General features: G+C 39.6%; 1 protein-coding gene and 1 long non-coding RNA gene across 2 annotated transcripts in view; one reads left to right on the forward strand and one right to left on the reverse strand.

Moving 5' to 3' along the window:
* LOC113082139 (phosphatase and actin regulator 3-like) overlaps positions 1-12,264 on the forward strand; it is a 59,827-nt gene extending 47,563 nt beyond the window's left edge. Inside the window, exons 8-11 of the mRNA XM_026254013.1 lie at positions 2,470-2,525; positions 3,652-3,713; positions 11,354-11,494; positions 12,223-12,264. Of these exons, the coding sequence (XP_026109798.1) occupies positions 2,470-2,525; positions 3,652-3,713; positions 11,354-11,494; positions 12,223-12,264 (301 nt within the window). The remainder of the gene's footprint in view (positions 1-2,469; positions 2,526-3,651; positions 3,714-11,353; positions 11,495-12,222) is intronic.
* On the reverse strand, positions 1,808-12,710 carry LOC113082141 (uncharacterized). Its single transcript, XR_003282450.1, has 2 exons — positions 12,578-12,710; positions 1,808-2,500 (listed from the first exon to the last, which is right to left on the reverse strand). It is a non-coding gene; the product is annotated as an uncharacterized LOC113082141 (long non-coding RNA).
* Between the last annotated feature and the right edge of the window lie 694 nt (positions 12,711-13,404).

The raw sequence follows: 13,404 nt of genomic DNA on the forward strand, positions 1-13,404 counted from the left end.
ATTTGTGGTGAAAAACTACATTACTCGTGATGCTGATGCATGAAAATTACACCAATTACAGTCACAGAGAGACATAATCGAGTCTTCCTTCACTCTCAAAATTATTTTTTGTGTGTGTGTGTGTGTACATATATATATATATATATATATATATATATATATATATATATATATATATACACACACACACACACACACACACACACACACACACATATATATATATATATATATATATATATAGATACAAATGCTACTGTTAAATTAATAGTTTTATATTTCACCATTGTTTTTAAATTGGATTAATGTCATTTGCAATGCTTCATGGGACGTGTTGTATTAGAACTGACATAAATGATTTACAGTAAATACATACACAATTAATATTTTAAAGACAATAGGCATAATTATGAAATCGTATTTAAAGATGTACTTAAATCCTACATAAATCATTCAAAAAGCACTTCAATTTAATATACATAAATGTATAAACTATAATACCTTTAATTACATGTAACATGCAATTAATTGTACGAAAACATGACATTCAGCTGCACTTTTAGAGTTTCCACAAGTACTCCTTGTAAAGCCTTCAGTGCAAGACTTCATTTTTGCCATTTTGGTATTGACAGTATCAAGTAGAACGGATGCAATAAAAATGAGAAGGATCAGGACAGTTCAGGCCAGAAAACGTGCAGTATTAAGACAATAGGGTCAGTTATGAATTCAAGTTCAGGTCTGACAGTGATAGTCAGTGTGAATGTGTACCATACACTTGAAGTAGGCCAGCGGTGAAGTGTGACGGTCGATGCACCTGCAGGACAGGCTGAAGTCTGAGCTTAACACACAATGACACTTTTCCAGCGCCATCTCATGACCTTCCTATCTTTGGCTTGCCATGCACCACTGAAGAAAGACACGGCTGGAGCCATTTTTAGAGCTCAGACTGGTGAATAATAGACGCTAGTGCATGTTCCCCTCCTCCATCTCTACCTGCACGCCATAGTGAATACCAAATACAGTGGTAGTTTACAATAGTACTCATTGCAGCTTCTTCTTATTGATGGAAAGAGATTGGGATAAAGTGCACTGCCATCTGTCTGTTAATTAAATGAGTCTGATTAATGATTGGTGCATAATGCAGACCAATGGCATGAGCTTCCAGCATTGCTCGGGTAGATCTCTGTTTCTGTATTCACGTGCAAGCTACAGTTGCTAGCCAACCCCTGATACAGGACAATAATATCCACCAGCTTCCAAAGGGGTTTTGGGAGTAGTTCTCCATTTCAGTTCATGAAATATTAACACTGCCACATCTGCTGGAATCCCGCCGTCTTACTCAGCTTATACGAGTGACAGCAGCGATGCAACGGCTGGAATGCAAAATAATGCCGTAAAATGCCTTATAATTAATCAGATCTCTACATATAGCTTTGGATAGCAAAGTATTTTGAATAAATGTTTGAAAGCAGCCGCACAGTAATTTCTATGAGACAATATGCCATTAAAACACATGTATATAACTTATATATATATATTTAATGTTTATATAAAATCTAAATAAATATTTCCTAGAATGACACCACAAACAATAAATATATATATATATATATATGGTATTTATTTAAAAGAGTATAGCAAACCTGTTGATATTGTTGAAATTATTACTAACATTAATACTAATATTATATCAAACTGAATAGTGTTCTAGTGAGACAAAGCAATAATTATAACTGATAATAATTTAGCAATTAATTAAGAAATGGCTCAAAAACATCACCGAATTTATACAATTCAATTCTTTAACAAAAAAAAAAAAAAAAAAATGTCACTTCCAGGAAGATTGGCTTATAATTTGAAATATTAAATAGACAAAGAGGATAAAATGTAAGATTAGGGAAAGGAACGTTACACCCCTAAGTTTACGTAGTTATGAAATGTGATCGAATATAGCTCACTTTATGATTTCTGCCTTTAAAAAGTGAGTTAAATATTTAGGAGTATATTAAGACGATGACGGCATTTGACCCAGTTGCTTTGATCTATACTTTCTACTTTTCATTTTCTAGAAAATTATATTAATTTCTCAAACAACAACAAAAAAATTAATTAGTGCGCTACTACAAAGGCTAGTGGAGATGGAGCGCGCGCTCGCCCGCCCACATACAAACCACAACAAGGAGCACGAGGTCTCTCGCGCGCGCGCGGTTAAATGCATCGACTGCACTTTCTCACTCAGTTGAGTCTCATCAGAACAGCATCTTAATAGTTGGTGCCTATTTAGGAAATGTGCTCAAAAACCCAGTGTTTTGCATCCAGATGAGGAGTAATAGCTGCCAGGCTTGAGCACAAAGGACGGAGAGACTTTGAGCGTCCTCTCAGGATCTGCCTCCTCAGCTCTGGATCTCAGTGAGCCGCTTCAGCGCGGGACAGTATGGTTCAGAACCTGATTCTCATCTTTCTCCACAGGAGACTCAGTCAACGGCCGGCCGTTGAAGAGCTGGAGAGCAGAAATATTTTAAAACGTGAGTAATAGGCGAAAAAAAAAATGTATCAACATAAATCTAAATAATGTACTGTATGTTTCAGAAATTGTTGTTTCTTAGTAATAATTATCATAATGTTATTAATGAATATTGTTTATAGTATTGCAGAGTAATAATAAAACTTTTGCAACTTCATTGTAATAATTGTATTTGTTAAATAAATCATATTTTATTATTATTGTTGTATTGTATGTATATCAGTAATAATAATAGCAATACAATATATATATATATATATATATATATATATATATATATATATATATATATATATATATATAGGCCTAGTACAAATATATATTTTTTATATTTTATAAATATTTGTAAAAATAATATATTTTATTTATAATTAAAAATGAAAATATTACAATACTAAAAAGTCTTTTTTATATTAAAAAAGTTTTCATATTGCTAATCATCTTTAATCAGCACTTAATAATTTAACCAGTACTAACTGCTACTTCAATGTATTGATGTATATTTTTGGTAAATATAAGTAATGTTTTTAGATTTATATGGCTATCAATAATAACTAATAACATGGATAAACATTAAATTATTAAGTAAATATGAATATAGTTTTTGATATTGCACAGTAATAATATCACTGTTGCAACTTCTTTGTAATAACATCTACATCTGTTAAATATATATATATATATATATATATATATATATATATATATATATATATATATATATATATATATATATATATATATATATATATAATTTAAATACCAACTACAACGTTTTTTTATCATATATTTAATCAGCACTTTAATTAAATCAGATATTTAATCTTCAAATTTTTGCATGCATATCAATAATAATAAAAATAACAATAATAATAATAATTAAAATAGTAAATAAGGTTTTTGGTGCTTGCTAAGGTGAAAATTTAATCTTTACGTCAGACAAAATACTTAAATGTGCCAACATGCTTTTTGAGGTCTTCCATTGCTTTGTAGTCCACAGAATCTCTACAGACTACTTTTAAAGTAGATTAAAGTAATCTTTCTGTAAGATATGATGCATTGCTCAAGCAGGTATGTTGAATGACCCTGCGACCGCATAGATCACCCTCTCTGAGTGTCTCTTTCAGAGAGGAATGATCAGACGGAGCAGGAGGAAAGAAGAGAGATCAAACAGAGATTGAACAGAAAGGTAAACAGCCTCTCTCACATGAACCTCATGTTCAAATCCCTTGCAGCATGCTTTATTTTTCCGGCTTATTTATTGCTACTTGCCGTAAACCATTATAAAACATTGTGGTGCTAAATAAAGATGCATCAGTCAAGGACATGCATTGGTTTTCAGAGGGGTAAAGCAATTTTGTGGACCAATAATGTTCAGAATTAGTTGCATCAGATTGAGAGAACCTCCATTAAAGTGTTCGGACAATAGAGTTTGATGAGAAGAAAAGAGGTGATTTTACTGACATGCCAGAAATGACTTGAGATCTGTAAGCAAATTTATTTATTTTTTAATGTGAACATGTGAACTTATACATTTATTTAAACATCCCCATGTGTGCACACTACTACACCTCTGTGTGATGGTAAATGACTCAAGAGTTTTGTTACCGTTCTGTGCTCATCATCCGCTATTTCCACCACTTAACCAAGCCACTCTTCTTTAAAACATGATGACATTTTATTTCCCATGTCATTACATTTGGGTTGGCTCTCGTGTTGAGTTGTTTCGTCCGCAACCATTAAAGGTACAGGTTGTAGGACCTGCCAGGAGAGGGCACACTATCAAAACAATAATAATTGCGTGGTTTGATGACACTAAGAAGGAGCGTGGAATGATGGGATGTGTTGTCTTCTATCCAACCGCTGACGGCCATCAATCAGACAGAAAGATAAATCATGGATTTAATGCGAGTTCAACGATTTGCGCGAGTAGATTAAATACAAAGTCTATGCAAAGACGCGATCAGACGATGGATCAGACGCGTCCTCACACAGGCATAGAGATGTGATGCCCCGCATTTGGCGTGTATGACCCATAATACGTAATAATAGCATACGTTTTCAATATAGATAAGAATCAAAACAACTCACCTGTCGAGTAAAACACAAGCAAGATCGGCATCTCTTTCTAGTTGAAGTTTGTTGCGAAGCTACTTCCGCATTTGTCCACGACACTGTTGTCATGTGGTTTCTACGTCAGTAAAGGCGGTAACAAAGGGTCACTAACGTCATTGACAGGCGACTGCACTGCCCCTTGCCACTGTTTATAATGGAAATTCTCTCATGATTTACAAGTAGTTGAAAACATTAGAGATATTGTTAATAATCAGCTGGAAAAAATATATAACACTAGCCTAGTGTTTTTGGGATATTTTACTGCAAATATCTTACATATTGTACCTTTAAAGTATTCAGTTTTTAGTGCGACTCATTTTGCACACATAATTTTCTGTCCATGACACCTGTAAACCACATTCACCGGTTCTAACTCTATAATGGTTTGCCTGAGGATTGCAAGTATTACCCATTTACTTGAATCAAATTAAATGGGTTTCACAACTCAAAACAAAGTTTTGTGTGTGTGTGCTTGCACAGGGTGTGTGTGATGCGTCAAGTGCAGTAGTGCGTAGAAGTACTTGTTGTCAGTGCATGTTGCATGTTGTGTGCTGCATGTTGCTCCTGCCTGCTACTCTCTGCTTTCAGCTACTGCCACCGGCTAGCCCCCCTAGTGGAGGTGAATAAGAGGAGCCGAGTGCGTAAGCCTCCTCCTGCCGGTACACAGCCTCTCTACCACCAAGACTCCTGCAGTGCCTCCACGTGGCCACACACGGATACTCGGTGCCGCGAGGCCCCAGGCTAATCTGCAGGGGATCTCGGAGCAGCAGTGGGCCCCAGAGGAACGACGTGCAGGCCCACCGGCGTGTGGATACGCCCTGGCATCTGCCAACCACTGCCCCCAGCTAGGGGTCAAATAGCATGGGCAGATGGGGCTCATAGCCTTGGATGGAAACCTGTCTAAGAGAAGGTCACTCTGAAATAAATTCGGGACTGTGAGGAGTTGCGCCCCACAGTCCACTATCAGCATAGTAAAGCCAACCATGGAGCACATAGACTTCCCAAATCCTATACTATACGGGACCTTAAACCCTGGGATTGTCCCGGGGAGGGTCCTGTCGGACTACATCACCCCATCCAATGCAATCATGCGCTGTCGGAAACCAGTTGTTATGGGAACCTTCAACGCATGCACAGTGAGAGAAGAAGCGAGGTTGAAAGAACTTGCACATTGTGCAGAGGAACGGGGAGTGGAGATCCTGGGGGTCCAAGAACATAGGAGAGTGATGACCTGATGACCTAATACTGTACCGCAGAGTGGAGAGATGCACGTTTATTTCCACATCAGCATGGAGGAACGATGCTCAAGCCGCAACAGGCGGTGTAGGGTTAATGCTGGGCCCACGGGCACGTAAGGCTCTACGTCGGGTTTACCACCACAGGATCATGTGTGCAGAGTTCTCGGGTAACCCAGTAACAACAGTCATAGTCGTGTACTCACCCACCAACGTGGCGCCATCTGACGAGGTGGAGAAGTTCTTTGAGGACCTTGTAAGAGCGGTCCTGGCAATTCTTGGGGACTTCAATGCGAGACTTGGACCAGAGGACGTACCCTTCCCCTACCACGACTCTACCAACCGCAATGGCACTTACCTCACTGCCTTCCTCACAGAGCACGAGTTACTGGCGGCAAATACCATCTTCCGGAAGAGAATAGGAAAGAGGTGGACCTTCCGGGACCGAGCCTCAGGAACGCTACGGCAGCTAGATTACATCCTAGTGAGGAAGAAGTGGAGGAACTCCATTATGAATGCTGAGCCATACAGCACTTTTAGTTCTGTGGGCTCAGACCACCACGTGGTCTCAATGAGAGTTCGCCTGAGCCTCAGGGTTCCCAAACCAAGTCCCAAAATACGGTATAACTGGAAAGCTTTCTCAAGTGACCCTGGCCTTCTAACCAGATACACAGAGGAGGTGAGGAGACGATTCCAGCAGCTGGACAGGGGAGCGGAGGCAAGCGACGAATACAGGAGATTCGTCACAGTAAACAAGGAGGCGACTAGACTGTGCGTGCCTAAGATGGAGAAAGTCAGAACCTCCCTGCGATCAAAACATCCAGAGGTCATAGCAGCACGTGGGATGGTGGAGGAAGCCCACCTCAACTTCGAGCGGGAACCAACTGTGGAGAGGCACAGCAAGCTGAACGAAGCCATACAGTTTCTTTTCAGAACCTATGATGCCATCAAAGGGGAAGAACTGATGGAAAGAGTGCGGAGGGTGCAGGCGGCGCAAGGGGAACAGCAGTATGGGGAGGCCTGAAGGGTCATCAATGAAATGACGGGGCGGAAGAGGACAAAGGAGGGACAGGTGAAGGGACACAGCCCAGAGGAGAGGGTGATGACCTGGTCAAGCCACTTCAAAAGGCTGCTGGGGGAAACAACAGACGCAGCTGAGGAAGAGGAAATACCATCAGACCTCCCAAACCTGAACATCAACGATGGTCCCTTCACACTCTGTGAGCTCGTCAGGGCAAAAGCCACAGTAAGAGTGGGAAAAAGTGCTGGTCCGGATGGCATACCCCCAGAGGTGCTGAAGAACTGTGACTTTGATCACATCATTCTAGAGTTCTGCAACCTTGCTCTGCTGCACAATCGGCTGCCTGATATGTGGTCTCTATCAAACGTCGTGCCTGTGCCCAAATCCGGAGACCTCTCGAGGCCGGACAACTACCGAGGCATCAGCCTGACCTGTAGTATTGCGAAAATCTACAACCGCATGATTCTGAACAGGGTCCGGCAAGCAATCGACTCTCACCTGAGAGTAAATCAGAACGGCTTTCGAGAAGGGCGAACTGCTACAGCCCAGATCTTGGCACTCAGAAGATTGATAGAGGAGGTGAGGAAGGACAACCTGACTGCAGTCCTATGTTTCATAGACTTCAAAAAGGCATTTGATTCGATTCACCGAGGTACGATGGTGAAGATCCTGAAGGCATACAGAATTCCTCCGAACCTACTCCGGGCAATAGAGTCCATGTACTCAGGAACAAGGGCCAGGGTGGTGACCCCAGATGGCAACAGCAAGGAGTTTGACATCCTGGCTGGAGTTATGCAAGGGGACACACTAGCCCCTTCCTCTTTATCATAGTCCTTGATTATGCGCTCAAGAAGGCAATCAGTGGGCGAGAGCAGGAACTTGGCTTCACGCTGACACCAAGGAAGTCAAGCCGACACCCGGCAGTAGTCTTGACAGACCCTGACTATGCAGATGACATCAGTCTGCTCTCCGACAACATGGAACAAGCACAGGAACTACTACACAGGGTAGAGCTAGAGTGCAACAAGGTTGGCCTTAGGATAAATGCAAATAAAACTGAGGTCATGACCTACAACGTTCCACCAGAATATCAACCTCTGATAACAGCAGGAGACACTGTGCTGAAAGAAGTTGAGGACTTCAAATACCTGGGCGCATGGGTCAACTCAACTGAGCAAGATCTAAAAGTGAGGAAGGCACTTGCATGGAGGGCCCTGAACGGCATGAATAGTGTATGGAACTCCAACCTTTCCCGCCAAATCAAGCTCAGCTTCTTCTACGCGACTGTACGGACTGAGTCCGTTCTCCTCTATGGCAGTGAATGCTGGACCCTGAATCCAACCTTAGAGAAGTCCCTGGACCGATGCTACACCAGGATGCTGCGTGCAGTGCTTAACATCAGCAAGAGTGAGCATGTAACCAACAAAACCCTGTATGAGGGAGTACCAAGAGTGAGCAATAAGATTGCTGTGAGGAGAATGAGACTTGCAGGACATTGCCGAAGGCATCGAGAGCTGCCAGCCAGCAAGCTGGTGCTATGGGAACCAACACATGGCCATCGGTCAAGAGGACGTCCCACGCTAACTTACGTGGACATACTCAAGAGGGATGCAGGAGCCCAGAGCACCAATGAACTGGCCAGATGCATGGAGAATCGGGATGACTGGAGGCAACGATGGAAGGCTCGTCTGAGGACGACCTAGATGATGTATCCATCCTGTGCGCCGCTTATTGTTTCTTCTGCACGGTCACGATATAAGACACTTACCATTACCATTTATCTAGCATGACTTTATTATTTGACCAGTTTATTTTATCTTAAAATTGCAAAATAATATGTTGTATAAAGTAAAACATGGATCTTGAGTGAATCTGAATGCATTCAATTATTATTATCATTACAGGTGCTGGTCATATAATTAGAATGTCATCAAGAAGTTGATTTATTTCACTAATTCCATTCAAAAAGTGAAACAGACTGATATATTTCAAATGTTTATTTCTTTTAATTTTAATGATTAGAACTGACAACTAATGAAAATCCAAAATTCAGTTCTCAGAAATTTGAATATTAATAAGGATCTTGACCAACTGAAAAGTATGAACATAAAAAGTATGAGCATGTACAGCACTCAATACTTAGTTGAGGCTCCTTTTGCCTGAATTACTGCAGCAATGCGGCGTGGCATGGAGTCGATCAGTCTGTGGCAATGTTCAGGTGTTATGAGAGCCCAGGTTGCTCTGATAGTAGCCTTCAGCTCTTCTTCATTGTTGGGTCTGGCATATCGCATCTTCTTCCTCACAATACCCCATAGATTTTCTATGGGGTTAAGGTCAGGCAAGTTTGCTGGCCAATTAAGAACAGGGATACCATGGTCCTTAAACCAGGCACTGGTAGCTTTAGCACTGTGTGCAGGTGCCAAGTCCTGTTGGGAAACGAAATCTGCATCTCCATAAAGATGGTCAGCAGCAGGCAGCATGAAGTGCTCTTAAACTTCATGGTATACGTCTGCGTTGACCTTGGACCTCAGAAAACACAGTGGACCAACACCAGCAGATGACATGGCAATGCAAACCATCACTGACTGTGGAAACTTTACACTGGACCTCAAGCAACGTGGATTGTTTGCCTCTCCTCTCTTCCTCCAGACTCTGGGACCCTGATTTCCAAAGGAAATGTAAAATTTACTTTCATCAGAGAACATAACTTTGGACCACTCAGCAGCAGTCCAGTCTTTTTTGAAGCGAGACACTTCTGACGCTGTCTGTTGTTCAAGAGTGGCTTGACACAAGGAATGCGAGAGCTGAAACCCATGTCTGGCATACGTCTGTGCATAGTGGTTCTTGAAGCACTGAATCCAGCTGCAGTCCACTCTTTGTGAATCTCCCCCACATTTTTGAATGGGTTTTGTTTCACAATCCTCTCCAGGGTGCGGTTATCCCTATTGCTTGTACACTTTTTTTCTACCACATCTTTTCCTTCCCTTCGCCTCTCTATTAATGTGCTTGGACACAGAGCTCTGTGAACAGCCAGCCTCTTTTGCAATGACCTTTTTGTGTCTTGTCCTCCTTATGCAAGGTGTCAATGGTCGTCTTTTGGACAATTGTCAAGTCAGAAGTCTTCCCCATGATTGTGTAGCCTGCAGAACTAGACCGAGAGACCATTTAAAGGCCATTTAAAGGTGTTTTGAGTTAATTAACTGATTAGAGTGTGGCACCAGGTGTCTTCAATATTGAACCTTTTCACAATATAAACATTTTCTGAGATACTGAATTTGGGATTTTCCACAGTTGTCAGTTATAATCATCAAATTAAAATAAACATTTGAAATATATCAGTCTGTTTGTAATGAATGAATATAATATACAAGTTTCACCTTTTGAATGGAATTAGTGAAATTAATCAACTTTTTGATGATATTCTAATTATATGACCAGCACCTGTATTATATTTTCAAGCCATATTGATTTTTTTTTTCCTGTGTCCAATTAACTACAGACAAAATGACACATAATTGTTGATATTATTATTAGTTGATGATGATTGAACCTTGGGACATGGTTGTCATAAAAACCACCAAGTTTGTACAAAATTGTGGGATATACTAGATGTAAAACATGATAGTTCAAATTTCTTACAAACCTCTAGGGCCATGTGTCAAACGGGAAAACAGAGTTTCGTTCTGATCGGCCTCTGTTATCTTGTGTAATAGGTGCTCATTTTAAAGTTTTTTTCTTCTCCAATTTTTGTCATTTGTCCAAAGATTGAGTTCATTCATATTTGTTCTGAGCTTGGTGAAAATAGCTCATTCAATTCAAGTGTAATAGCCGTTTTAATAAAAGTGGCTCCACTCACTTTGAACTTTTTGTGTGCTGTTCCGACCAACAATGGAACTTCAGCTTGGCTTCTGAGACTTGAGGTTTGGTTCTGATTGGGCAAAAAACCTAGGACTTTTTTGCTAAATTATTTTTGCTAAATTCTCATGATGGAAATGAAATCAAAGACTTACTTTTTGTTTGGTTTGAGCCAAGGATTCGAATGATATAAAACACTTGAGTCTACGACAGGTGTAGGAATAATTGTTTTTATTTTTTTTCCAAAATCATCAATTTACCTCAAATTAGAGGCGTGACATATAGAGTAAAATGAATATAATTTTTTTTATTATTATTGCTATATTTTTACCACATTTTTCAGTTTGCTATAATTACACGGTGTTGTTATTTTTTTGTTAATAATGATGCTAAAAACAAAAATAATAATAAAACAATAGAACAACAACAACAATAACAATTATTGTAGTCATATCCTTTTTGGCATACTTTTCCAGTGTATATTAATTTCATTGGTCAATAGTGATTTCAGTCCCTGGAGAAAATGCAACATGGACAATTTTTTTTATATTCATTTTTTTATGCTGGCCTATTAACAACATTTTTTTTTTTTTTATTTCACAGCTCAACCAGAGGCCAACAGTAGATGAACTAAGAGAAAGAAAGATTCTGATCCGCTTCAGTGACTACGTGGAGGTGGCCAAAGCCCAGGACTATGACAGGAGAGCTGACAAACCCTGGACAAGACTGTCTGCAGCTGACAAGGTATGAGACAAAGACAGGGCTCTTACACCTTTACCCTCTGCCAGTAGGGGGCGCTTTTGGAGCAGCAGATATATATCGGTTTCCCTGGTAACAACTGTACACAAAGCTGCCATAAATGCTGCTGATTAGTAGAATACATTAAGGAATGTTTAAAACTAAAGTGTATGTGGGGAAATTACACGAATGGTACATTCTTCAGATTGTTTATTTTAGTATCATGAAAAACTACTTCATTCATTGGGCACATGCAATGAACAATGAAGTGTACGAATGCGTTTTCAGCATTAGTACTTGATCATCTGCTTGCCCCTCTGTTCCATCATAGGGTGCACATCAAAAAAGACTGGTAGATCACACTACAGCCACACATGCAGACTCCAGTGCATTTTTTATTTAAATGTTTTATGAAAAAGTAAAAAATTATTTCTCATTTTATCATATCTAAAAAGTTAACTATTTAGTAAAATAGCAAATTATTATGAAACCAATGCAACTTTATAAAAAAAACCAAGCACTTTTCAGACCTTGAAAACACTACATTAAAATTCAAGCATTTTCTAGGATTTCAAGCCACCCATTCGAACCCTGAAAAGAGCTGATGTCAGCAAATCTTTGCTATCCAATTTGTGTCAGTAGTCTTCCTGCTCTCGGACTCGGTTGACTAATTATGGGGCGCGCACATTTACAGGAGGATGCGCTTAAGTGGCTTTTATTTTGCGATTCCACAGGCAGCCATCCGTAAAGAGCTAAACGAGTTCAAAAGTACTTGAGATGGAGGTCCATGCTTCAAGCAAACACTTAACAAGGTCAGTATCCATGTACAGGACTCACAGATGTGCCTGACTATTTTTAGATCCAAAAAAATCCAAACAGCCTGGTCAAAAAAGACAGGGACACAAATGTGTTTGCATTTAAAAAGCATATGTGTCACCTTGACATGAGTGGTTTTGGATAACAGGTCCCTCTCGATATAATCATGACATTAGAGGCCATTAGAGCTCTTATGCAAGATCTTACTAAAAATAACTGATTGATGCAACAGCCTTGTCCTATTCATAACGTGGTTGTGATTGCGAAAGTCACCTTTGTTGATTTCTTTCCTCTCCATCAGGTTTCACAGGCCCTAAGAGGTGGTTTTCTTCTGTGAAGAAAATGCTGAAAGCGGCGTTCATGATAAAATCCTGGAGGTGCCTCTTCCAGAGCCGTGGCTTCATTCATGGGATTCACTTATTCTTCCAGCGCCCTGGGGACGAGTGGTGGCCGAGAGGCTGCGTCTCCACCGCAGACGGCCACTGGAGAAACCTGAAGAACAGCTGCAGATATATTTAACCTGAGGCTGACAGAGTGTAGCAGCAGCGGACTTTTTGATATTTTTAGAACTGGGCTGCATTTCAATGACCCCTAAGAAAAGATGAATCAGGTCTGGGTAAATGTTTGGGTACATGTAACCAGCTCTACTCTGAAAAGAAAGTAAAAAAAAAAAGACTTGAGTGTTAATAAGCCTGCTATAAATGAATTTCATATTTACTGTACAAAAGTCAGTTTGAACAGGGTTGTTCATTTCATCACTTGAAAAAAAAAACAAAAAAACCTTTATAAGCACTACTTGTCTTCAAAATACAATTTTGGAAATACTTCTGAGTTGTTTTTTATATACACACTACAGTTCAAAAGTTTCTCTCCAAGGCTGCATTTATCGAAATTAAAAATCAGTCATATATAAAAGCTGAATTTTCAGCCTTTTTGTGAAAAATCAATCATAAAAAATAGCATTTATTTGAAATAAAAATATGTATTATAAATTACATTATAAATGTCTTTACTGTTACATTTGATCAATTCTATGCGTTCTTCTTTTCTAAAATAAATAAATAAATGAAAAAACCTGAACCCCAAACTTATGAACAATA

The sequence above is a fragment of the Carassius auratus genome, unplaced genomic scaffold (genome assembly GCF_003368295.1).
Source record: "Carassius auratus strain Wakin unplaced genomic scaffold, ASM336829v1 scaf_tig00035770, whole genome shotgun sequence".
Classification (NCBI taxonomy): Eukaryota; Metazoa; Chordata; class Actinopteri; order Cypriniformes; family Cyprinidae; genus Carassius; species Carassius auratus.